Genomic DNA, 25,227 nt, shown 5'->3' with positions numbered 1-25,227 from the left:
GTGCTGAAGAGTATGTAGTCCATATGTAAAGGTTATGTAGCTGGTAAATGATGAATTTTTATCCTTGACTAGGCAGTGTATTATTTGATCTGAGGCATCTATTACTGTGACTTGAACATTTGCAACTTTCCAACCAATCCAAATTCTACTATTTGGTGCATAAGCATAGTTATCCTTGAACTGCCAGTCAACACCCATCTTCCTCTGTATTGCTTTTGCTCTTTGTTGTTTGACTCTAGTCTCCAGACAAGCTATTATATCTCCTTATTCATCAACAAGAACTTTTTGAATTCTCGTTGGTTGTAGGACTTATTCAGTCCTCTTATATTCCAGGCCACAATAATCATGGAGGATAATGATTAGTAGGATTGGTACTCTCAGCTACCCTTTGAGCTTTATCATTATTAAAAGATGGCCCCTGATGACTTTCATTTGATGGCCTTTCAAGTATTGTCAGGGGTGCAAATGAATTTCTTCTAGCTAGTTCTTCATAGTTAATATCCTTATAACTCTTTCTACCAGCTGATCCTTGAGTAAGCACTGCCTGTTTGCCTCTATTAGTCACTTCTATCTCTACTACTGTCTCCTGCTGTGTAGGTTCCTCCTGAGGCAAAACCTTTGTTCTGTTATTTCCTGTGTCTGTTGCTTTTGGCTTCCATTCCATTCTTGTTCTCTTCCTCCTTCTTCTTTTATGTTGTTTTGGTTCCTCATACTGCTGTGTTGTTTGTTGACACTCACCAGTACCATGCCCAAATTTGTTGCAGTCCAAGCAAAGCTTTGGTTTCCATTCAAAATCCACTCTCTGCATCCAGCTATTTCCATCTGGCTTTTCAATGAGTATTTCATCTAGTAGTGGCTGTATGATATCCATCTCAATGAGTACTCTAGCATATGAAATTCTTTCACATTGTGCTGTAAGTTTATCAGTGCAAATAGGTTTGCCTAGCAGACTAGCAATCCTACCTAAGTTTTTCTCAGCCCAACACTGGATAGGCAGCCCAAGTAGGTTAACCCATATAGGAACTATTCTCATAGATTCATTCTGAATCTGGAAATCCGGATCCCAGTCTTTCAAGACCATAGGTCTGCTATTGAAGGTGTAAGGTCCATTTTGCACAATTAAGTTTTTGTCCTCCATAGATTTAAATCGAAAAATAAAATACCCATCGTCATGAAGAAGTACCGTTGGTGTCGTCACTAAATTCCATACTCCCTAGACGAATTTGAGCATCTCTTTGAACAACGGATTTCGCCCTAGCACGTATCCAATCAACGTTGTTTTCTATCGCTTACACTGTTGTTCTATCTCCTTTGGATTCAGCTTGGCCATTTTCACTCTATCCTTTACAACTGGAGGGTAGAACTTTAGTTGCATGCCTTGTGTTTGAACTCTGTTGCCCTTAACTACCTCTGACACGGTGTACTTTGTACTTTGAGACCCAGCTGAGTAGGTTAATTTCCGTGCCGCTGTCAGTAATCCTGGTTCCATTACTTGCGATTCATCCTTCTCCGTTGCCGGTGGGGCTTGCATGACAGTAGGGGCACTCCCCATACCTGGCATCCAATATAACAGTTGCATTGGGGCTAATTGCTGGTGTAATTAATCTATTCATAGTATCAATCGGAAGAGGTGATTGTGTAGGGAGGGGAAGGTGATTATTGTGTGTCATCGTGGCCGGTGAGGTTAGCTACCTTGCTCAACGATCGCCAGAGTTTTTCTCTCTACATTCTCTTTTTTTTTAATTCCAACTCTAATTACTTGATAATATTTAAAACAATTAAGGGTATCTTAGTAAACTTATCAGTTACAGTACAGTACAATACAGTCAAACCAAACAGCAAAATGTTTTTGACTGCAGCAAATAATACAATCTATCCAAACGTTGTATTCATAAAACAACACAATACAATACCATACATTATAAAATGATGGGTAACAATGATCCAAACAGAGTGTAAGAATATCCTTGTCACTTCCTAGTTCTGTCCAAAGGACTCAAAATATCAATGGATTTGCAATTATTTATCTATGAAAATTTTACCTCCTATAGCAAACTATTACACCTTATTTATTCTAAACCAAAACTATTTTAAAATATTATTATCTATAGCTACTTTTTATATTTTATAGCAAAATAAGTATTTATCGTACACTACCATATAGGCGTGAATACGCTATTTATGTTTTTTTTTCTCTTTCTTTTAGTTAACACACGTTCTCTCTCAAATCACAGCTAGATTTTTCTTCTTTCTCTCTCCACAATCTCTCTCTCTCTCAGCAAGATTCTAGGAACAAATTTCTACACCAAACAAGCAAGCGACTCCCCCTCCTTAGGGTACCCGTCCAATTAGGCATTCTTCCTTCTTGCGTATGTGTTATAGGCTTATAGCTCATAGCTCTAAGGCCCAATTCGAAAAGAGTTGTCGCCTTTAAATCATCAAAAAAAGAAAAGAAGGAACCGCTCGAAAGGGACCACACAACAATGGCTTATAACTGAAAAACATAACAACAATGTCTCCTAGCTAATTCAAACCCCTCCGGTAAAATAAGAACAACCCCGACGTTCAACCCCCTAAATAGGAAGAGGGCCCTTAGGAGAAAGACGGAAGGTCTTAAGAAATGGAGCCCGGGTCAGTTTCCCCCGCCCCCAATATTGGCTGATCAACCCAGTTGCAATCCTCCCCGCCAACTTCAGAATTGATCCTCAACGTTTTTGCTCCAAAAGTTCGTGGTAATTGGTAAAGCTTTTGGTCGTTTCACGCCAAATTACTCTACCATTCTTCTTTTTCTCTTCACTTTTTTTTAATAAATTTTCGCCATTGTTAGGTTTTGAGGAAGAAACTTCAAATTTCATTTTCAATGGCTGATTCAACAACTCCGGAGAGGGTTACATGAGGTATACCCACTAAAGTACTCAGTTTTGATCGTTGGCGTCATCATCCACTATTGGCTCATCCTTTTAGGTGAACAGATCTGGCCATGGATACGCCGAAGAAGATTTGAGGGATGGGTTTTTGTTCGTCTGCTTTTTTAGTTTTAATACAATGTATATAGTATTTTGCTTGGCCGGTAAAAGCCATCCCCGGTGAACTTTCTTCTTTGCTATTTTAGTCACATACAATGATACAAATACATTGTATTATATATAAATACACTCAAATACATTTTTATTTTTGTATAAATATATTACTTTTTTTGCATGTATTTATGTATCCCAAAGATCTATATTTTTTGAATATAACCGAATATTATTTTGTTTTGTGATTGTTATACCCCATTTTAACGCGGTTCAAACTAGAGTACAACATATTGGTAAATCTGAAGGTTTAATTAAGTAAAGAGAGTCGCCACCTAATTATTTTAACGGTGAATTATGACACCAATTTTAACTAAGTAGTGCTTAAAGTTAACTCTGTTTTTACGGTCTTCTTAACCTTAGAAATTCTAGGTAAGGGTTCTAATTAATCCTATAGGGAAGGTTATGAAGGCACCCTATATGATCCGTTAATTACGGTTAACCGGTCAAACTTAGGTTAATAGTAAAGTCATATAAGTAAAATATTTTATAAGTATTAAAAAAAAGAATAACTCACAGTTAAGTAGTAAATGATTTTAACTTAGGATTACAAAGTGATCGAGTAGAATAATAAATCCGCCAACTAAGTGGAACAACCATTCTTCCTAGATAGTGAGTCTAAGCTTAGCAGAAAAAGGTTTTAAATACATTGTAAAAGAGGAGCAATTTCTTTGTATGTTTCAAAGTGCTCGACTATCATTTTAGACTCAAAAAATATTTAGCCCGATGCCATTGGAAATTGATTTAAAATATATCTAACTTGACGCCATAAGAAATTGATTTAAAACTATTACCTTAAAGGCTGATTTTACAATACTACTTTCAGTAGTCTAATGCATTAAGTGTTTATGTATAAAACATTGTGATAGCTCTAGTTAAAGAACATATATAAAAGTCTTTATTATAGGTGTTCTATTCTATATGATGTAGGTGGTACAGGTCTACCTAGACACAAAATCTTTATGATTAAAATGACTCCATTGTTAAATCTACATTAAACATGAGTTTTTAACACAATCTCACACTTGAGATAAATTCCAAAACACAAGTTAGTCAGCAATCATAACAATAAATGTAACACATAGTAAAGGAAGAATAAGAACGCCATAGGCGTCCCAAGCGTTTGGCTTGTTTCTTTTTCTTGCTATCCGATGCTCTAAGGAAGATGGTATGCAATGACTCCATGTGGTGGTGGTAGCGTTGAGTCTCTATGAGACTCCACTGCGAGTGTCTCGAATTAAGACTCCATTTGCTCTAGAGTGTACATGTAAAGAAAGGGAAATAAAAAAATGAAGGAGGTAGAAAGAAAAAGAAAATCTAATTATTATCTATAAGTACAGAATAAGTAAACGATACCACACTACTACATTCAAATCTATACTCTATAAACTAGCATATTTCATATAAAGAAAGAATTCAAGACTTAAGTATGCTAAAAAACTATCCCAAAAATACATTCTCCATCCAGTACACAAATTAGAATAAATGTGTCCTCTCAAACAGGAACTAAAGCAGTATGTCCATAGCAACGATGAAATAAGCAGATATCAGTACTTTCTATTATCACGTGAAAAGGTAAAATTTCAGCATTTGCACCTATAACTCAAGTATGTAACTTATTAATCAATTTCTTATAAAGTCCATGTAAAGATCTTAAATCATGGTACCATTATCATCAAGAAACATATATTTCATTATGATGATAAAAGTAACAGAGGCACAAACATTCACTTTTCTTGGACTTGGCGAGAGGTTTATAGAAATATTTCCTAAGTTCATGTTTCTAATGAAGACATGGTAGCAGCATGTATTTTGGGACTATGCTAATCACTTAAATCAAACTAAAATGATAGTTAAGTTATAACCATGATTTCTAGATTATAACAAAAATATCTAAAGTTGCGACACAGTTTTACCTAACGACATGCTTTGTATTACAATATTTATACCTAAAATTAACTCAAGAATAAAATTTAAAAATACATTAGAAACAGAATGTTAATCACAAAATTCCTGTTTTCTATCACAACTGAATAGTAATAGCAAGTAACATAATTTGGTCATAAACTTTTAGCACGACAAATATGAGTACATCAGAGACTTAAAGCATGAATTCCTCATTTCACTTCAACAACAAATATCATTGACACATCTCATTACAACAGATAAAGAAGTAAACTTAAGATATGCTTTTCTAAACAAACACAGTGTCTTAAACAAAAGGGGAAACACAATCGAAATAGGGTCAGATTTTACCTGTTGTGGGGCAGCGAACCGGGGCACGATCTCGAATCTACTTTCTCGTCATGAATAGATGCGAACCTTGAGCCGAGTAGGTTCGAGCACCTCTATCGCGGTTAAAGTATTCCGAGACAAAATAAAATAAAATGTTTGAAAGTGTTTTCTTAGAGATTTTAAGGGACGACAACAATGATAAGAGTAAGAAAAATAGTGGTGTTAGGGGGCGACTAAAGCCTCGTGTAAGCCTTTTAATTGAACTAAATAACTTTAAGAATCTTGAAGTTCCGAAATGGTGGCAGCCAAAAAAATCTCCCCTTCTTGAATTGCAACAAGATATATTTATAGGGAGAGATTTAGACCCAGAGCTAGAGTTCGAATTTGAATTTCAAATTATTCAAAAGGGTGTCACGAGCAAAGCTTTTGAATATGTCCGTTTGAGAATTCAAAGTATGAAAATGGCAACAAAGTACAAAGAAATCGAGATAGCTAGAGGTAAACCCTACCCATAGAGTGAAACTTCGCTATTGTTGGGAGAAGAGTTTTGGATTCTTTTGAAGAAAATTTGACCAAATCCTTTGTTTGCTTCAGAGTGGAAGAGATTCGTTCTTGCTATTTTACAAAAGAGTAAGATTTGGTTTGACTATTCCTACTTGCTCGAAAAAGGAGACCACATGTGAGAGAGATGGGATTTGTATCAAAATGGAGTGACAAGCTTTGGATTTCAAGAGACGATGGACAAATTTTGCTTAAAGTAGGAGAAGAAGATGGGGTAAGAGGCAGCCGCTAGGAATGTACTAAGATTTGGACTATAGTCTTTGTGGATTAGGCTCTGGACTAATAAAAATTGGGCTGTATCTGGTGGGCTGGTTGCAAGACCTAGCTGATGATCGAATTTGGGCTTGGAATAGTCCTTAATTTCCTTTCTTCCTAGTAATTATTTTGGGCTCCTCAATTAGGCTTAATTGGTTCTTTCAAATAAATTATTAAGTAGATAATAATAATAATAATAATAATAATAATAACAACAACAACAACAACAACAACAAAAACAAAAACAACAATAACAACAACAACAACAATAATATTAGCAATAGTAATATTATAATGACATTGTAATACTAATAATAATAACAACAAGAATAGTAATAGTAATAGTAATAGTAATAGTAATAGTTGTAGTAACTGAAAAACAATATTAAAAAAATAAAGTATTTGATGTAATAATAAATTAGAAGCTCAAGAGAATTAATTTGAAGAACAGAGGGACAAAATTGGATGTCAACAATGATTTCGTATTGTTTGAATACAGTCGAGTTGAATACTGGAATTGAATACAATGTATAATAGTGAATAATGAATATTTGTGAATTGAATATAATGTATACAGTCGAATTGAATATAACGGTATACACCCTATTTCTTGATTACCTCACTGTATTTACAAATACAGTCACGCGAATACATGGAATACATCACAGTAGCAGCGAAATTTAAGTAAAATTAATTTTGTCGAGTTAAATTAGGAGTGATACACGCTAATTAATCCTCTTTCCGTTATTAAACAGTTGGACTCACATATTTTTTAGGCGAATCTCGCTACCGTATTCCTGAATATAGTAGCGTGAAAGTTGGACTCCCCTGTATTCATGAATACAACAGCGTGAAAGCTGGACTCCCCTGTATTCATGAATACAGCAGCGTGAAAGCTGGACTCCCCTAATAATGTATTCATGAATACAGTAGCGCGAATCCAGTGAATACAATCGCATAGCAACAAATTTTATGTAGAATTGATATTATTGAGTTAAATTATGAGTGATACACGCTAATTGATTCTCTTTCCGTTATTAAACAGCTGGACTCCCCTATTTTTTAGGCGAATTCCGCTACTGTATTCATGAATATAGTAGCGCGAATACAACGAATACAGTCGCACAGTTGGATTCCCCTATTTTTTAGGCGAATTTTACTACTGTATTCATGAATACAACAACGCGAATACAACGAATACAATCGCGTAACAACTAAATAATAGCTATAGCAAGTAATTATGTATATGATAGCTATAGGAAGTTAATAGCCACTAAACAATAGTGATTTCTGAAAATTCCTCTTTATCTATCTAGAAATCATGTTGCTTATCTGTTTAGCATTAGAAACCAAACTCTGATAATCCCCGGTCTATGCTGGGTAATATCATGTTACGCTTATTGCTTTTGCTGAGTTTTTCATATCTATTTTCCTTAATTTTTCTGTTCCCTTAAATCAGCTCTAAGTGAATGCTTTTCGAGCTTTCCAGTGATTTACACTTTCTGCTGGCGTTTTGAAAATTTAGATTTTTTATTTTTCTTTGTGTTTTCCAAAATATTTAGTACTAGGGATGTTCATCTGTCGGTTTGATGTGGTTTGAAAGATTTTGATTTTTGATTTTAAAACATTACACACTAATACCGTACTGAAATAAATTTGGTATGGTTTTATTTTTCATTTTTCGTTTTGATTTCAGTTTGTACGGTTAGATATTTTCGATATTGCTCCTTAAAGTTATACTCTATCAACTAAATTTAGATATAATCAATACTTATAAGCAAGATTCAGGAAATTCTTTTTTCAGACTCAAGAAAAAAGAATAAAGTAAAATAAAATATTAACCTTTCATTTTAAAACAAGAGCCTCGTTCTTTGCTGGAAAAGAAAAGCAATGAAAAGCAACCACAATATTATTTGAAGTCAAATGCCACGAAGTTATTTTGATCAATTCTTTGAATGAATTAGATGTGCATGAAATGATCATTTATTAACAGATACAAATTTAGAATTTACAACAAAAGACTTCAAAGAGTTATTATTCGTGTGTAAGAAATGACATTTAAAGTTATAGAAAATATGACCCTTATAAATGACATTACTTTTTTCTTTTGATAAATCAATTATAAGCAAATTACAATGTGAGCTAATTATTTGATGAAAGTTAAAATGAAAAAAAGGAAAACAAATTTTTGAACTCTAGAGCATTGAGTGAGAGCAAGCACCACAGGGGGCGAGTGGCACTGAAATCTTAAAAAATGAATTGTGGTAACTGAGAACTTATGGTAAAAAGTGTTGGTCATATAATAATATAATCATCACTCTATGGTAATGGGACTCTTTACTCTCTTTTGAGGTAATAAATTATTACTCCCTCCGGTCCAAAATAAGTGATTTTTTGGCCTTTTTCTTGTGGTCCAAAATAAGTGATTTTTCCAGATTTCAAGAATGAATTAATTATTTTTTTCCTACATTGTCCTTAGAGTAAATAGTGTTGGAATATGTGTTAGGAGTGTTTATGTGAGATAGTAAAGGTTAATATGGTCAATTCTATTGCTAATTAATGTTAAAAGGTGGATTTCTTAATCTGTATGAAAACATCCAAAAAATCACTTATTTTGAACCGGAGGGAGTACCATTGGAAAAAAGATCATTACTTTGGGGCTTTGACCATCGAAAAAAGACAAAAGGAAAGCAAGTGGGTGGCGTCTGGCCTGCTATTATGGACCATACTTAAATAGTACGGGCTAGCCAGTTTTCGCGACTGGACATTCAAAAATAGCCAGCGTTTGTAAAGTCATTAAAAAATAGTCGTTCTTTTGCTGCAACACGGAAAGTTCCAGAATAATATACTGGAGATCGGTGCACTTGTGTATGAACTCCAGCATATTATGTCGGACCGGTATATTATACTGGAACTCAAGTATAATATGCTAGAAGTCCAGTATACTTTGCTAGAACTCCAGTATAATATACTGGAGTTCCCGTATACTTTGCTGAAACTCCAGTATATATGCTGGAACTCCAGTGTATTATACTGAAGTATTTTTCGGATTTTGAATAGTGTTTTCGTTCAGATTTATCTTTACATGAAAAGTGGCTAAATTTCGATTACTTTTAAAACTGTGGCTATTTTTGAATGACCACTTGTAAATCTGGCTATTTTTGAATTTCTCCCGTTTGGGTAGGGGGAATTTTCACTTTGCAATGTTTTTGGCCAAATTTATTAAATACTTAATGTAACCTTTATTAAAATTTTATCAATTAATTATAGTTAATTCTTTTCCAAGTTTGAATATAAGATGGATACGTTGTTTAACTCAATCTAAAAGTTAGTTGAGGAAGCGTCAAATTTCTTATGAGGATGATATAACGTACACATAGAGCTTGACATATGAAATATAGTAACATAATATAAAATGAATCGAAGTTGAATAACATTATGTGCTTTGCTTGAATATCATATTAAGAAGATTTTTAGCTCCAAAATTCTTTATGTACGTAGAAGAAATTATTTAATATCATATAAAAAGCTAGTCATTGTACAAACTCTAACAGAGACACACAATTAATTCAGATATATTTTACATATGAATTTATGATACATATAAAAACTAAAAAAAGTAATATTATTCACTTATTTTACTGATATAAGTATATACAATTTACAAACATATAAAACATGACAAATTCTGGAATATCACAATTTTTTTTTAAATTCAACTCAACTTGTAAATAATACTCCTCGGAAAGTCAAATTCATTAAAATTGCTGTAACTCAATTAAGTGTTTTTTTCCAATGACGAGAGTCAGCAAGCAAGCACAGCACCCTACTACTCGATAGTGTCACTAGTCTTTCAAGAACATAGGTAACTGTGTGTGTGTGTGAGAGAGAAACTTTGCCTACTCTATCGTGTCTGACTTGGGGTTCTCTTTGCTTACTTCTTTGCCATTATTCTTGACCCAACTTCCCCTTCCCCACCTCATACTCTCCAAAAATTCAAGAAAAATATATCTACTAATCACTTGTATTACCCTTAATTTCTCACCTTGTTCAAGTGTATCTTGTTCCTGTTGAAAAAGGTGTTAACGGTTTTATAATCTGTTGTGTCTTTGTTCAGATCCAAGTTATTATCTTTTTCTCTTACTTGGTAAGTTTGTTTCTTTAGCATCTGCTTAGTGCTTACAACTGTTTGTGTTTATGTAGTATGTAAGTGTCTTTTTGTTTGTTTTGATTTTGTTCTTCTGACTGATGAGACAAGTTATGAGTTTTACTTGTTTTCACTTGCTTCTGTATAGTTCATGCTACATATATGGATCTAGGATTTTATATCAGTAGCTGCCTGCTAATTTGTGGCAGTGAGTGCATACTTAGTTAGATAATTAAAATTTTAACTTATGTGTAGTTCAAGTAGAGTGCTTCTTGTGAGGCATCTGGCAATATAGTGGTGTTATTTGAAATCCTCTGCTAATCTCTAATTTTAGCAATAATTATCTTGTACATTGTTCCATTTGGATTCCATTACTTGTTCTGTATTTCTTTCTTTCATTCTTTCTTTTGTTTGAATATGCTTTGAAGTTTGATTTTTGAGTATTTCCTCCAATGGGGTGGGGGGTGGGAGGGGTTGCATTGCTTTATTGCCAATTTATTGAGATAAGGGGATATGCTCTTGACATTGACTTTTCTAATGTTATGGTTTGCAGGTTTGAGTCAGTTGACTTAGCTAGTACCTGTGCTCAGAGGTTGATGACCATCGTAAATTTGGTCATGTAGTAATTTAGACCCATTTGAGCACAGAATCTTGAAGTGGCTTTCTTGATCAGTCCTCTGCTGCAGCAGTGTCTTAAGTTATTTATAAAATTTTGACTGAAATCTTGATGGAAACATTGAGGTTTAAGTAGGTTGAAGGTCATTATACGGCAATGGGTGGCCTTTGCTCAAGAAGAGCCACCAGTGAGAATACAACAGGTCGTGGCCTTCCACATGTCAACGGCCACTTTAATTATGGTGCTGGAACAGTTTATCAGTCACATAGGTTGCCCACACAGGCTAATAATGAGTCTATGCAATCTCCACCGGGGGAAAGCACAGAAAAACAACCGAGTGAACCAGCATTCTCTTTTCCGGAGTTGAATGCAGTTTCTCATGGGGTTGATATGGATGATATCAATGATGGAATTCCTCGATTGTCTAGGGCTTTATCAAATAAAACCAGATCAACAAGGTCAAAGCAAGTTGCCATGGCAAAGGTGAGTGGTCACCCTATTCGTTGTTATTTCCTTTGACTATAACCTGATGCTTCTTGCCTTTTTTCCTCATTATATTTGTGCTGTCTTGACAATAACCAAATGTCAGATAGGTTGTAGGAAGATACAAAGGTGAATGATAAAAACTCCTGAATGCAAGTGGTAAAAGGTAGAATCTACAAAGAAATGTAACTCTCTATGAAAGACACCAATCGTCTATACAAACAGGAATCACATGGTGCACCAAAAAAAGGGACAAGAGGCTATTCCTCAAAGTACAAAACCATTTCCTTCCCTTCAAAAGCTCTTCTATTTATCTCTTTCCATGCAACCAACCTGAGTACTAGTGGAGCAACATGCCACACTCTTCGTCTTCTCCGCTGTCTTCTAAATTCCCAGCTGAACATATCCTTCACGGTGTGAGGCATCACACATTGCAACCCGAACCATCTGAAAATCTTCCACATAAAATAAAATCCCCCTGGTCAGCTTTCTTTATATTTTTTGACTAAAGATGCTGCAATGCTACTTTACTTTCACTTGGTATTGATGGCGATATAATTTACACTTACATACAATATTATTTTGACCATCCTTTGGCAATAATTCTTGTTTTATTCAGAGTATTAATTTCCAAACAATGAAAATTATTGGTTATGTTTCTAAATGGTAATATCTAATTGTTTTATATTTGTTTGACAGGTTTCAGAAGTGAGTTCACTTTTGGGCAGAGCTGGTACGGTGGGGCTTGGCAAGGCAGTAGATGTGTTGGACACATTAGGTAGCAGCATGACAAATTTAAGCCTAAGTGGTGGCTTTGCGTCCAGCATGGCAACCAAGGGAAATAAAATTTCAATTTTGGCATTTGAAGTGGCAAATACGATTGTCAAGGGCGCCAATCTTATGTATTCCCTTTCAAAAGAGAACATTAAGCATTTGAAGGAGGTGGTGCTCCCTTCTGAAGGTGTGCAGCTGTTGATATCAAAAGATATGGATGAGCTCTTGAGAATTGCTGCAGCAGACAAAAGGTGCTAAAGAGTCTGAAATAGCTTTTTGCATGAATGAACATTCAAATATCACATGCTACTTTCAATTTCTTTTTGCTCAACACTGAGATGCTTGTTGTATTTTGACAGGGATGAGCTGAAAATATTCTCTTGTGAAGTGGTTCGCTTTGGAAATAGTTGCAAAGATCCTCAATGGCACAACTTAGACCGCTACTTTGAGAAGTATTTAAAACTAACTTTAGTCCAGTTTTGCTAGCTTTGTTGTTACTGCTTCGGAAATGAATTTTCACATCATCTGTAGTTCATTCCATTACATTCAGGTTGGAGTCAGAATTGACACCTCATAAACAATTAAAAGAAGAAGCCGAGTCTATGATGCTGCATTTAATGACCTTGGTACATTATACAGCTGTAAGTTCCATCTCAACCTCTCTATTTCTCGACATTTTTTTCCCCCTATTTCTTTCTTTATCTTTCCATTTTCTTTGATAAATTAAAATAAAGTTATTGATGTGAAGGGCTCTGGTATACAATATAGTACAAAAGTAGACAACTTCACACAAAAACTTAATTTTTTATTAAAAGCATCAATGCAGAATCTCATAGGTATTCCAACAATTAAAAGAAGTTCCTCTGACCTGTACAACAAGTATTTCAACCCTTCAAATGCACATCCAATCCTAGTGGTCAGTGAAGTGGGTGACCATGGGGTTATGGGTTGAGAAGTTAGTCCATGATACCATGTATTGTGTGTGAGAGAGAGAGTGATAGAATGAGTTAGTTAGTGCAATAGCAATGAGGGGGTGCGAGGAGCAGAAATGCTTGATGGGGGTGTCTTAAAGAGTTTCTCATAGATTGTTCCAGCATCTGGTCGGTAATGAGTGCTTCTTTGCAATTAAGCCCATTAAATTCAATTCTAACTTACAAACATTTTGTTTGATCATCTCGGGACAGGTCAGTTCTATATTCGCTATGGCAGATTAGTCTTTTCTATTTTAATGGGATTTAATAGCTTCATGCTTATCATGGATGCTTGGAGTGCAAGCATTGTTGCCTTCTTATTACTTAACACTTTATGAAAGCGAAGACATCTCGTTGCATTACACCTTTCTCGCAATTGCAAAGTTCTTTCTTTTTCGAAAAAAGTAAAAGAAAAAAGTAGACAAGACTATCTGGTCTTAGTAAATTTTAATTATTATGCCTTTCGCAGGAACTGTACCATGAATTGCATGCATTGGACAGAATTGAGCAAGATTGTCGACGTAAAGTTCAAGAAGAGGATACCTCAAATGCTACTCAGAGAGGTCATCTCTCCATGGATACTCTCTTTGTGTTTTTAGCTTCTATTTTAAAGCAGCTGATCTGTCTAGGAATAATTCATGCTCAAAGTTTATATAAACTATTTCTCTACAATGATCTGCCTCCAGTTTGTCATATCATTAGTAACTTACCAACATTTGAGGTGTTGTGGGCCTAGACGGAGCACTCCTTCTGGGGTTTCCATGGAGTGCGACAAATATCCTAATGGAGAAATCTTGAGCTGGTAGACTCTATCGTCGTTTTCTAGCTAGATAGGAATTAGACGTAACACGGTTCCAAAGAGAAAAACTTCAGTCACTTTTCTTTGTTTGAAAGGAGAGGAAAAGAGATGGTATATATACCTAAATATTAATCCGTTAAAATGCTCAAGAGAGTGCCCTTGATCGTGATCTCTTTCCTTCTTTTGACATCCCGCTAATTTTCTCTCAATTCTTTCAAATTTTCAATCACTTGGTCCCATACTGTCCGCTCCTTGCTAGATGCTCCAGTGGGAGGCCGAGATAGTCGTAGGCAAACTACCTACTCTTCATCAAAGCAATTTTTAGTTCTTATTTAATAAAATCAGATCTTCTATCTGATTGGAAAATATCAATCACATTTAGTAAAAAATCATCATCAAATCTGATAACTAATGCAAACCAAAAAGACCTTAAATCTATAGGAAACTAGCATATAGGGATGCAGGCGTCTTACTGATTCCCGACAGCATTTAGGACATTGTTTTCTGGAGTGGTTACTTTAACTTTTTGTTTGCCTTGTGTAAGGGAATTCTAGTTGTTGAGGCTATTCCGTACTTTTAGTCGGTGTAAAGATTGTTTCTCCAACTTCATGTGATTCTATGGGACGTGAGACCTTTGTTTCCTTATCCAGCTTCCTCTTGGTTATTCTTGCATTATCTTCATTTACTAAAATACTGTTTTAACATATAAATATGTTTCTTCATACTATCTTTATATATTTTTTTTAAAATACTGTTTTAACATATAAATACGCAGGAGATACCCTTGCAATTTTGAGGGCAGAGTTGAAAAGTCAAAAGAAACATGTTAAAAGCTTGAAAAAGAAGTCTCTCTGGTCCAGGGTATTGGAAGAGGTAGCAAGTTAGTGCTGCTTTGTGTTCTCTTTTATTCTATTATTCAATACTTGTAATGTGGTTTCCACTTGCTGAACAAGACGGATGGACTTGTTTAAGAAAAACCATCGAGGTTCTTTTCAATTGACTGTACTAATATGTGCTTTGCCATAATTGAAGGTGATGGAAAAGCTTGTTGACATTGTTCACTTCCTCCATTTGGAGATCCATGCTGCATTTGGCAGCACTGGTAATGCATTTGAAACTTCAACATAACTTTTTATCATGGTTCTTGGCCTGTTATACAAAACTGTTTTACTGAATTAAAATTTTTTTGACCTGATTGCTATAGTTTTACTGAACCTTGCAGATGGAGACCGACCAATAAAAAACAACCATCAGAGATTAGGATCTGCTGGTCTTGCATTACATTATGCGAATATCATTACTCAGATTGATACACTTGTAAGCATCTTATGTACATACAATTATTCGAGAAGCTGCATTATTGACACTCTCATTAAACCTTTTGCCTTCATTCATATCCTTTATGGAACATGGAAAAAAGTGGGTATCTTTCCCCCTTAAGCTAATATGCTTTTGTTTTTGTTCTTGTCATAAATATATCAAACAGTTATCTTCCTCGTTAATGTTCTGTGTATTCTCAGTTGATCATCATCTTAATCCCAATATATATGCTCTCATCTCATTTTCTTCTTTCATAGAGCTGTATTCTCTCATCTCTTTTTGAAGTTACAAACTTACAATGAAGGATGGAGGTGCATTAATTGGGACCACAAACAAATGCCACAGAATCTGCCACATTGAGAATATTCAAATTGCCATTGAATTTGTGAAATTCATATCACGACTAGAATTTGAAAGCGATAAATGGAAGTCCCAAGATTAGCTTGCTCATTGTGTTATTTAGAAAGCAGTACTTTAAGGTGTTGATTCTTTATAGAAGGCATCTGAATTCTTACTCTAAATGCGTTCATGGTTTTCACTATCTCATCCACTTACTCTTAGATGAAGACGTTACACATAGAATAGAATCAAAGTCAGATAGTTGAAAGGGAGAAGTGCTACTATGGTATCAGAGCCAACCTATCCTTTCGGAGGGAGAAGTGCTACCGGGGTGTTATGTTATAAGGATACCTACTAAAGTGAAAGTGAAAGGTAAATTTTATAGAATAATTATAAGATCAACAATGTTACATGGGGCGGAATGTTGGACTGCTATAGTCCAACACATCCACAAGATGAATATTGCAGAGATGTAGGTGCTAAGATGGATGTGATGTCATACAAGGATAGACAAGATTAGCAATGACAAAATTCGTTAGAAGGTTCATAGTAGCGCACATCGAGGATAAAATCACAGAAGGTTGCTTGAAATAGTATGGTCATGTCTTGTGTCGGCCGCCAAGATGCACTGGTTTGTAGATGTGAAACCATGAGGAGTGAAGGTGTTAAAAAGGGACAAGGTAGACCTAAAATCACTCGAAAGGAAATTTTCTCGAAGGACCTACAATTTCTTAGGATCCGTGCAAACTTAGCGAAAGATAAAGCACAATGGAAGGAGAAGATATATATAGGACTATAGGAAATACCTATTAGTTGAGAAAATGTTTTAGTTATGTTGGCACTTATGTTTTATGTCGTATGCTTTTCGAGGAGTTGTTTAGCCTATCAGAGATTTATATGTCAGTAGAAAATATAAAGAACTTCTAGTACCTTTTAATTAATATTTTGTATAATATTGGTGTGAGATGAGTTTAAATGGAGTAACATGGTTAATGAGGATTCATATAGCCGGCCCCAACTTGTTTGGATTGAGGCGTAATTGTTGTTGTGTTGTTGTCCGAAGATGTTGGATTATTATTAGGTGGGCTTTATTACACATCAACTTAAGCACCCTATTTGTTTTTTATTTGATTTTGATGTTTTGACTTGTTTGTTTGAATAAAGATGTAATCTTTTCTTTGTCACCCCAAACGTTCTGGTCCTCGCGTATAGCTGGCTAATATATATGCCTCATAGGTGACACTTGTAAATGTTTGGAAGTCAATTGTTGGTCACTCTAGGTGGATCATTACCCATGTTGGAATTTGGTGACTGCCTCAAATTCTTGAAGGTTTATAATTTTCTTAAAAGTTCTCACTAGACAGCCAAATACATTGTTTCTTTTTCAGTAAAGGTCCCTTAAGTAATGGAATCATTTGGCTTACAGTTTTTACAATCTTGCTGAAATTGTAACTAATTGGTATTTTGGATTAGCATCCATGTTGTTGTCAGAACATTTTAAAAAAATATTTTTAAATTTAGTTGTTGACATATTTCTAATTGGAAAATACAAAATGAGAGTACCACATTTTACATGATCAGGTTGCTCGATCAGGTTCGGTGCCCCCAAATACAAGAGATGCTTTATACCAAGGGTTGCCACCAAGCATAAAGTCAGCTTTGCGATTCAAACTGCAATCGTTCCAGCTCAAGGAAGAGGTGTTTTCTCGGTTAAGGTTTTTGTGTGTGTGGGTAAAGGGGGGAGGGGAGGGGGTGCAAGTTTCTTCCTTCTAGGTAATTGAATGTTAATAACACTCAATATTCTTTTGGTGCAGTTAACTGTGCAACAAATCAAAGCTGAAATGGAGAAAACACTGCAGTGGCTTGTTCCCATGGCAACCAATACAACCAAGTAAAAATACGATGCCTTACAATATATTATTCATTGCTTACAGTTTTCCATGATTCTTCATATGTTTCTTAGTCTGAGGGACTTTCTTGTCAGCTATACTATGTTAGTTGGTAAAAGGAATTCTAATTTGAGTTTTCTTGAGACTCTTAAATTCAGTGGGATGTTTGTTTGGAGGTTGTCCTTATAGATTTTACATGAGCTAAATTGAACATTATACCTTGGTGTATTTCAACTATTCTCTCCTTTGACTGTACTAGTTCAGATTGTTATTTCCATCATTGTTACACAGTTTTAATGAAAATTGTTGCAGGGCCCACCATGGCTTTGGATGGGTTGGAGAATGGGCAAATACCGGGTGAGCTCAACTGAATGAAACTTGTTCTTAACTGCTTGAACCAGTTTTATGGAAAGCATGTATACTCATTTGCTCTGAAATGACAGGAAACCTGCTGGCCAGACTGATCTACTTAGAATTGAGACACTCTATCATGCCGATAAGGAGAAAACCGAAGCTTATATTCTTGAACTGGTGGTGTGGCTTCATCATCTTGTCACTCAGTCAAGAAATGCTACAAACGGTGGAATTAGATCTCCTGTGAAATCTCCAAGCTGTTACCCTAATCAAAGGATGAATCAGTTAACACACAAGCCAAGTTCTCCATCTCCTGCATTAACTGTTGAAGACCAAGAAATGCTTCGGGATGTAAGCAAGAGAAAACTGACTCCTGGAATTAGCAAGTCTCAAGAATTCGATACAGCAAGAACAAGGTTGAGCAAGTTCCATAGGCTGAGTAAGAGTAGTAACCATTCCCCTATAAGAGAAACCAGGAAGGACCCCTTTCCTATAAGGAGACCGTCTTCTGTTCCAGTGATCGACTTTGACATTGACCGACTCAAAGCTTTGGATGTCATCGACAGAGTGGACACCATTCGGGGCGCATAATGGTACAATATTGTAGTTGCATTGGCAAAGAGGGATCTTTTATTTGACGCGTCGTCTTTCTACTGCATTTGATTATTTTCTGATGCACTGGCTGCCTTTCTGCATGAGCTGATCATCTTCCTCTGGTGCCTTGTATTATGGCCTAGTTTGTGTTGGTGAATCAGATGTCAGAAACACATCGAAGTTCTGCAATCTTTCTGCTGCAATTTTTCCAGTAAATTTAGGGTACTCTGATGAGTGAAAGTGATTCTTTGTCTCTCTGTCTTTTCCGTTTTCTGATAAAAATAGGAAAGTTGGGATACAGGCTTGGTTGAGCTATCTGGTATCTTGAAACCTCTCGGGAGAGCTGGCGGATAGGTGGGTGGGAGAAGTTTGATAGAGCTGAGCTTTTTAGTAGAGCTGAATTAATGCGACTCCCACAATTCTATCCTCATATGTACAGAATGTTGTTCTATATTATTTTTTCCTTTAATAATCAAAAGCTTGTTCTTTGTTTCTCCTATATAATCCTTTGTTCCTTATTAGTGGAGAGTATTTTCAGGCCATCAGCAAGTGAATATTACATTTCCATTTTTTTTTCCTTTTGGTTCTTGGGTTTTCTCAAAGATAAATACACTTTTATTCCTACAAATGTGGATATGTTTGTTGTGTTGCGTAATTTTCTGAATATATAGCTACGAATGGTAATTTTTTTAGTTAAATTGTAGAATATACCGTGTATATATTTGCTGTATCGCGCAAAATAGCGCGTCCGCCGCAAAAGAATGACACGCTTTTTAATAACTGGAGTTCCGTTTTAAAAGACCTAAGTCACGGAAGACTCTTGATTTTCCTCGTCTCAAGGAAATGTAGAGCATTTCACATATAATGAAGAGGTAGATTCCATTTTTGATGTCTACCATTTCCATTAGGGCAATTTAGAAAAGAGAAAAGGGAAAAAGCAAGAGATCAAGAACTGGAGAAGAGAAAGAGCTTTTCTTTCTTCTTTCTCTCTGGCGCTCTAGAGCGCCAGAGATCTTTTTCGCTCTTAGAGTCATTAATCATTTTGAAAAAGGAAAAAGAAAAGAAGGAAGAGAGAACAAGAACATCTCCTCTCTCTGTCTATTACGTTTTTTCTTTTTCAGTACCTTAACAGGTATTGAAGCTTTCCCATTTTCCTTCTCATGGATTTTCATCCTTTTTTTTGATATACGTTCTTTTACTTAGTGACAAAGAATATATAGCCGAAGATGGGATTGAGACTGAAACACATTTCTTCTTGTGATTTTGTTTTGTGTAACGTGAGAATATGTTATATGACCTTTTTTTGTTATAATCAATTTCAATCCAATCATTTAGATACATATATATATTCTCACGACCCTATGCCGTAGTTTAGTGCATAGTGCTGTCCTTTTTCATTTAGATACGTATAATTATTTTCATAATTTTGTAGACCAAGTCATACATACTTAAACACAGATTGATATTTCAATGGAGAGTGGTACTATGGAAATGAAAGTTCAACAGCCATATTTAGCTGTTCCAGTACTGCCACCACGTTGGAAGATAGTAATGGTGGCATCCATAGCTGCTGGAGTTCAATTCGGATGGGCACTTCAGCTCTCTTTGTTAACTCCTTATATACAGCTACTAGGTATTCCACACAGATATGCTTCAATTATATGGCTCTGTGGACCTATTTCTGGAATGATTGTTCAGCCTGTGGTTGGTTACATAAGTGACAACCTCTCCTCCACCTTTGGCCGCCGTCGGCCCTTCATTGCCGCCGGCTCCTCCCTCGTCGCCGTTGCCGTCATTTTCATTGGCTTTGCTGCTGATATTGGCCATGCTTTTGGTGATCCTCTTGATACAAAAACTAAGCCTCTTGGCATTATTACTTTTATCGTTGGGTTTTGGTACCTTGATGTCGCTAACAACATGTTACAGGTAACTGAAATATTAGAGCTTAACTTTTATATGCTCATATAGGGCTACCTAAAGTTTTTCCGTTAGCCTCTGGACTAGTGAAAGTATGTTACTGATGGACATATACGGTTACCTCTCTATAACAACACCTCTATATAACAGTCATTCACTATAAAAGCCAAGTTTTTCTCGGATTCGATTTTTATGTTATCTTGTAATATGTCCTTTATAACAGCACTTCACTATAGCAGCCCAAAAATATCGGAACAAACGAGACTGTTATAGAGAGGTTTGACAGTATCAGTAAATGATTTGTTGAACGTATTTTGAATGCAGGGTCCGTGCAGAGCATTCTTGGCTGATCTCTCTGGCGGAAAAGCCGGTCGGATAAGGACGGCACATTCTTGCTACGCATTCTTCATGGCGATCGGAAGCATTCTGGGGAATGCCGCCGGTTCATATTCTCACCTCTACACCATCTTCCCCTTCACAAAGACGGAAGCCTGTGGTGTTCAATGTGCAAACCTAAAGAGTTGTTTTCTGATTTCAGTAGTTCTTTTGCTCACTTTAACAACCTTAGCCTTAACAACTGTGGATGAAAAAGGGCTGCCGCAGAAAGATCATTTCATCATCAGTGAGTATTTGGGTTCATCAGGAAAAAAAGGAGGATTGTTGTTTTTTGGAGAGATGTTTGAAGCTCTAACGCATTTGCCAAGATCAGTGTGGATTCTTCTGATGGTCACAGCTGTAAACTGGATTGCTTGGTTTCCATTCACCTTATATGGCACTGACTGGATGGGCAAAGAGGTATTTATTTAGCTGTATATATACTCCTTTCTTTCCTTGAGCCAAGGGTCTATCAAAAAAAACCTCTCTATCCTCAAGGTAGGGATAAAGTCTGTATACACACTACCCTCCCAGACCCCATTCGTGAGATTATACCGGGTTTGTTATTGTTATTGTTGTATATATACTCCTTTCTTCCGTTTCAATTTATGTGTCTTCTTTTCGTTTATAGTTGGAATGCCTCCTTCTATATTAAGAATACCTCCTTCGTTTTTAGGGGTTGATTTGTTTATGTGTGATTAATAATGCAGACATTAGTAATGTAATGATTAGCTAGTAATGGAAGAATTGTATGCAAATATTAATATTTAGTCAATCTAAAAAAGAATGACATATACTATTTAAAAGAAATTTAACGTAAAATTTTTCATTTATCCTTAATAAAATGATTTATAGCCACACAAATGTCTATTGTTTATTTTAGACCATAACTTTCAAAAGTCTTTCGTCTTTCTTTCTAACTTCGTGGCTAGTCAAACATTGCCACATAAATTAAGACAGAGGGTATAATTTAAATACTACTACTTGTTTACTTTTTAATCAAAACAAAATTTTTTTGGACTATTATAATGGTTAGTTTTGTTATTTTAGCATCTTTAGTCCATGTATTACTAATACCCATATTCTTATTACTCAGTGTATTCCGCATAAAAAAAATACATACATTCTTGCTTAACTTATGCATATATTATTAATTTATGAGGAGAAGACAAATTAAAGGAGCAACCAAACATTAATGTATTGTGGAGATTAAAATCTGCTCAAATACTTGGTTTATTTTTGCAGGTATATGGGGGCAGAGTTAGGGACGGGAATCTATACAATAAAGGAGTACATGCAGGTGTATTTGGGTTTCTGTTGAGCTCACTGGTGCTATGTTTAATGTCAATGGGAGTGGAGTGTGTTGGAAAGTGGCTAGGTGGTGCAAAAAGGCTATGGGGGATTGTCAATTTCATCTTGGCTATTTGCTTGGCCATGACTGTTTTTGTTACAAAAATGGCAGAGAAATCACGGCGATACGGCGGCGACGACGGCGAACTTCTGCCGCCGGATCAAGGTGTCAAGATCAGTGCCTTGCTTCTTATTGCTGTTACGGGAATTCCTCTAGCAGTGAGTTCTTCTATTAACCCCTCAATTATTTCTAATTTGGTACTTAATTTTAACACAAACAATTATGTAATGCATTTAAGTTCGTAATATGATAAGAATTTAACCTCATTTGGCTCAATGAAAATTTAACTAGTGTATTACAAGACACCGGGTGTTATTTTTTATAAATTAATAAACATATAAATCAATAAAAAAGTAAAATTTGCACTTTGAGGTAAAACAGAATGAGTATTTGGTATGAAATTAGGGCTAACAACTAAAAAAGCCTTTCTAGATTTTTTAGTTTAACAATTTTCAATGAGCTGACTTTTGAGTATTTTTAAGTATTAAGAAAAGGACTTATTAAACAATGTGGATCCAATTTGGGGAAATTCTATGTGCTTATATCTCGTCATGTACAGGTCCTTTATAGCATCCCATTTGCTATGGCATCTATATATTCTAGCAATGCTGGGGCAGGGCAAGGTAATTAATCCTGAAAATTCTTGTTACGATGTTAATAATAAACTATATTTAACATGGTTCTTTTAATCCACAGGTCTATCACAAGGAGTCATAAATCTTGCAATAGTTGTCCCACAGGTAAATAACTATAACTTTCTCACGTGTATATATATATATATATATTCTCGATGTCTTTTGCCTTTTCTAGTTTAAACAATTGTGACTGACGTTGGATATTTAATTTAATTTGCACCTCTCGGTTTTTCATTTTCCTAAGTACTTGATAACGTTTCAATGATTCGAAAAAATGTATTTGTAGACTAAGCACAAACAAGGGCAGTGACATATAATGCTAGAGAAGTAACTTAATACAGAAAATTTTAATTAGCTGAAAAATACTTTTGCGGAATTAACGAATAAGTCATTATCTATTTGGATAGAAGTGTTAGAAACTAAAACTGCTTTTTTCTATTAACATACAGACGTTAGTGTCACTAGTGGGAGGGCCATTTGATGCGTTATTCGGAGGAGGGAACTTGCCGGCGTTTGTGGCGGGAGCAATTGCAGCTGCAGTCAGTGGTATTTTGGCACTCACATTGTTGCCTTCTCCTACTGAGCCTGATGTTGAACCTAGCCCCATTTTCGCCGTTGCTTCCCACTGACAAAATACAAATTAAACAAGTTTTGATCACTCATTTTTGTTTTTGTTCATAATATGTAGAATTAGAGTAGCACAATTTTGAACGTCGCGTTTTTCTTTTCCTTCCTTTTGTAAATGGTTGTACAAATTAATGATGTTAAATAGGAGTATATATTAACATACCGTTTTGAGTTTGAAAGGAATTGTTAGTATATGTTACTTACTTAAAAGGCTGACAGAATTCCTTCTTTTCTCGTGGAAATGACACCATATAGCCATATTTAAGCATGATGCTTAAAATATATTCACATTTGCAATTTATTTAAAGATTAGCTAATTTCGCGCAAATTTAGGACACGGCGTCCTAGAGTTTAAACCTCAAAATTCAAACTTCAGGACATCGTGTCCTAAAGTTCGAAAATTGTGTCCTGAAGTTCACATCTTATGTCCTTAGTTTTAAATTAGTAGTTCAGAAATTCAGGACACTTGGTCCTAAATCTCAAGTTAGCAGCTCAAAATCCAGGACACTAAGTCCTGAAGTTTGGGTGAATTGGTTAATCTTTAAATATATTATAAATTATGAATATGTTTTAAATATCGCGCTTAAAAGTGCTATTGCTGCGCTTCGCCCTCTTTTCCCCAATGTTATTTCTATCGTGGTTTAAAGTATGTGAACTATTAAATGGGAAAACGGTATATGAGAAAAAGGGCAGTTAGCACCCAACTAAGAGCCCGTTTGAATGAGCTTATTTTAAGTGATTTTTAAGCCAAAATAGTTTTTAAGCCATAAGTTAGGAATTCTAGCTTTTAGCTTTTGACTTGTTTTTGTCTTTTTAGCTTAAAAACAAGTGCTTAAAAGTATTTTTTTTACTCCATCCAAACACTACAAAATGACTTAAAAATTATTTTGGCTTAAAAGCACTTAAAATAAGCCAATCCAAACGGGCACTAACAAGAAAAAGAAAGGGTTTTAACTTCTATGCACGTCCAATGTAATTTTTTTAGTACTATGAGATCATTAAAATGTAACTAAAGGTAATTACAATAATTACCAAATCAAGTTAGTAACCCAAAAAATAAGACGAATAAATTCTTATAGTAGGTTAAGTTGCATTGATTATACAAAAGTTCATTTATACTATACTTTCGGTGGATAAAAGGGCAACAATTCTTGGATGGGTTTCTGGATATCAATTTGTTAATTCCTTTTTTTTTTTTTTCCAATTTATGTGATGCACTTTCCATTTTATGTATGACATGTTTTAGACCATACAATTTAAAATTCTTTATTTTTTTCTTAACTTCCATGCCAGTCAAAGTGCATCACATAAATTAAGATCGAAGAAATAATAAGTTTTAAAAAAAGAAGAATGAACTTAAATAGTCGTCTACCCAACCACTTAAACTAAAAATAACACGCAGTTGTATATATATGTGTAATTCATATATAACAGATGTGTACCCGTATAAGATCATTGTATAATTTATGTTAAACAGTAAATTCGACCAACATTTTGGTAAATGTTCCAAAAAAGAAAGCCCCAAGTGCCTAGAAAAAAAAACAAAACTTAACATGTAATAATTCCTGCTATTAAAAGGAAAAGTTGGCCAGTTTCGCACAAGCAGTACTCCCCCTAAAACGCGAGTCCGGAACCCAATTGTGGTTCTTTTGGATTCAAACTACATTAATAAGTGAAAAAAAAATTACCTTTCTATATATAACGTCCAAATTCAAGACGCTATACCTTAACGGTAACTTTTGCCGTTAAGGTATAACGTCTTGTATTTGGACGCTATATAGACTGACGATTTGACTGACATATATAACGTGCTGAATTTTTACGCTATACATATAGCGTACAAAAACA

General features: G+C 35.2%; 3 protein-coding genes and 1 long non-coding RNA gene across 4 annotated transcripts; 2 read left to right on the top strand and 2 right to left on the bottom strand.

The window, feature by feature from the left end:
* Window positions 1-343: 343 nt before the first annotated feature.
* LOC109214304 lies at window positions 344-1,138 on the bottom strand. The gene has a single exon (XM_019378212.1). It carries the CDS (start codon window positions 1,136-1,138, stop codon window positions 344-346), a length of 795 nt encoding a protein of 264 aa, XP_019233757.1.
* A 2,885-nt stretch (window positions 1,139-4,023) lies between these two features.
* LOC109214307 lies at window positions 4,024-6,111 on the bottom strand. The gene is made up of 2 exons (XR_002066154.1): window positions 5,334-6,111; window positions 4,024-4,331 (listed from the first exon to the last, which is right to left on the bottom strand). It is a non-coding gene; the product is annotated as an uncharacterized LOC109214307 (long non-coding RNA).
* Window positions 6,112-9,969: 3,858 nt separating this feature from the next.
* On the top strand, window positions 9,970-18,913 carry LOC109214305. The gene is made up of 13 exons (XM_019378214.1): window positions 9,970-10,275; window positions 10,829-11,374; window positions 12,074-12,399; window positions 12,508-12,600; window positions 12,699-12,789; window positions 13,589-13,682; window positions 14,694-14,791; window positions 14,951-15,020; window positions 15,141-15,235; window positions 17,159-17,275; window positions 17,392-17,468; window positions 17,779-17,823; window positions 17,910-18,913. Exons 2-13 carry the CDS (start codon window positions 11,048-11,050, stop codon window positions 18,409-18,411), a joined length of 1,935 nt encoding a protein of 644 aa, XP_019233759.1. The 5' UTR covers window positions 9,970-10,275; window positions 10,829-11,047; the 3' UTR covers window positions 18,412-18,913.
* A 253-nt stretch (window positions 18,914-19,166) lies between these two features.
* On the top strand, window positions 19,167-23,610 carry LOC109214308 (sucrose transport protein SUC8-like). Its single transcript, XM_019378218.1, has 6 exons — window positions 19,167-20,340; window positions 20,656-21,126; window positions 21,952-22,275; window positions 22,677-22,740; window positions 22,814-22,857; window positions 23,202-23,610. Exons 1-6 carry the CDS (start codon window positions 19,885-19,887, stop codon window positions 23,379-23,381), a joined length of 1,539 nt encoding a protein of 512 aa, XP_019233763.1. The 5' UTR covers window positions 19,167-19,884; the 3' UTR covers window positions 23,382-23,610.
* Window positions 23,611-25,227: the final 1,617 nt, after the last annotated feature.

The sequence above is a fragment of the Nicotiana attenuata genome, unplaced genomic scaffold (genome assembly GCF_001879085.1).
Source record: "Nicotiana attenuata strain UT unplaced genomic scaffold, NIATTr2, whole genome shotgun sequence".
Lineage (NCBI taxonomy): Eukaryota > Viridiplantae > Streptophyta > Magnoliopsida > Solanales > Solanaceae > Nicotiana > Nicotiana attenuata.
The sequence above is the reverse complement of the archived record's forward strand: the minus strand, read 5'-3'. Positions and strand labels throughout refer to the sequence as shown.

What these genes read in the sequence shown, in the direction of transcription:
- LOC109214304 (XM_019378212.1), bottom strand. Translation starts at nt 1,138, where the DNA reads ATGGAGGACAAAAACTTAATTGTGCAAAATGGACCTTACACCTTCAAT.
- LOC109214305 (XM_019378214.1), top strand. Translation starts at nt 11,048, where the DNA reads ATGGGTGGCCTTTGCTCAAGAAGAGCCACCAGTGAGAATACAACAGGT. An exon ending in AGCAAGTTGCCATGGCAAAG is followed by an intron (nt 11,375 to 12,073) that starts GTGAGTGGTCAC and finishes TTTGTTTGACAG; the next exon opens with GTTTCAGAAGTGAGTTCACT. An exon ending in TTAGACCGCTACTTTGAGAA is followed by an intron (nt 12,601 to 12,698) that starts GTATTTAAAACT and finishes CATTACATTCAG; the next exon opens with GTTGGAGTCAGAATTGACAC.
- LOC109214308 (XM_019378218.1), top strand. Translation starts at nt 19,885, where the DNA reads ATGGAGAGTGGTACTATGGAAATGAAAGTTCAACAGCCATATTTAGCT. An exon ending in TTACGGGAATTCCTCTAGCA is followed by an intron (nt 22,276 to 22,676) that starts GTGAGTTCTTCT and finishes CGTCATGTACAG; the next exon opens with GTCCTTTATAGCATCCCATT. An exon ending in CAATGCTGGGGCAGGGCAAG is followed by an intron (nt 22,741 to 22,813) that starts GTAATTAATCCT and finishes TTTAATCCACAG; the next exon opens with GTCTATCACAAGGAGTCATA.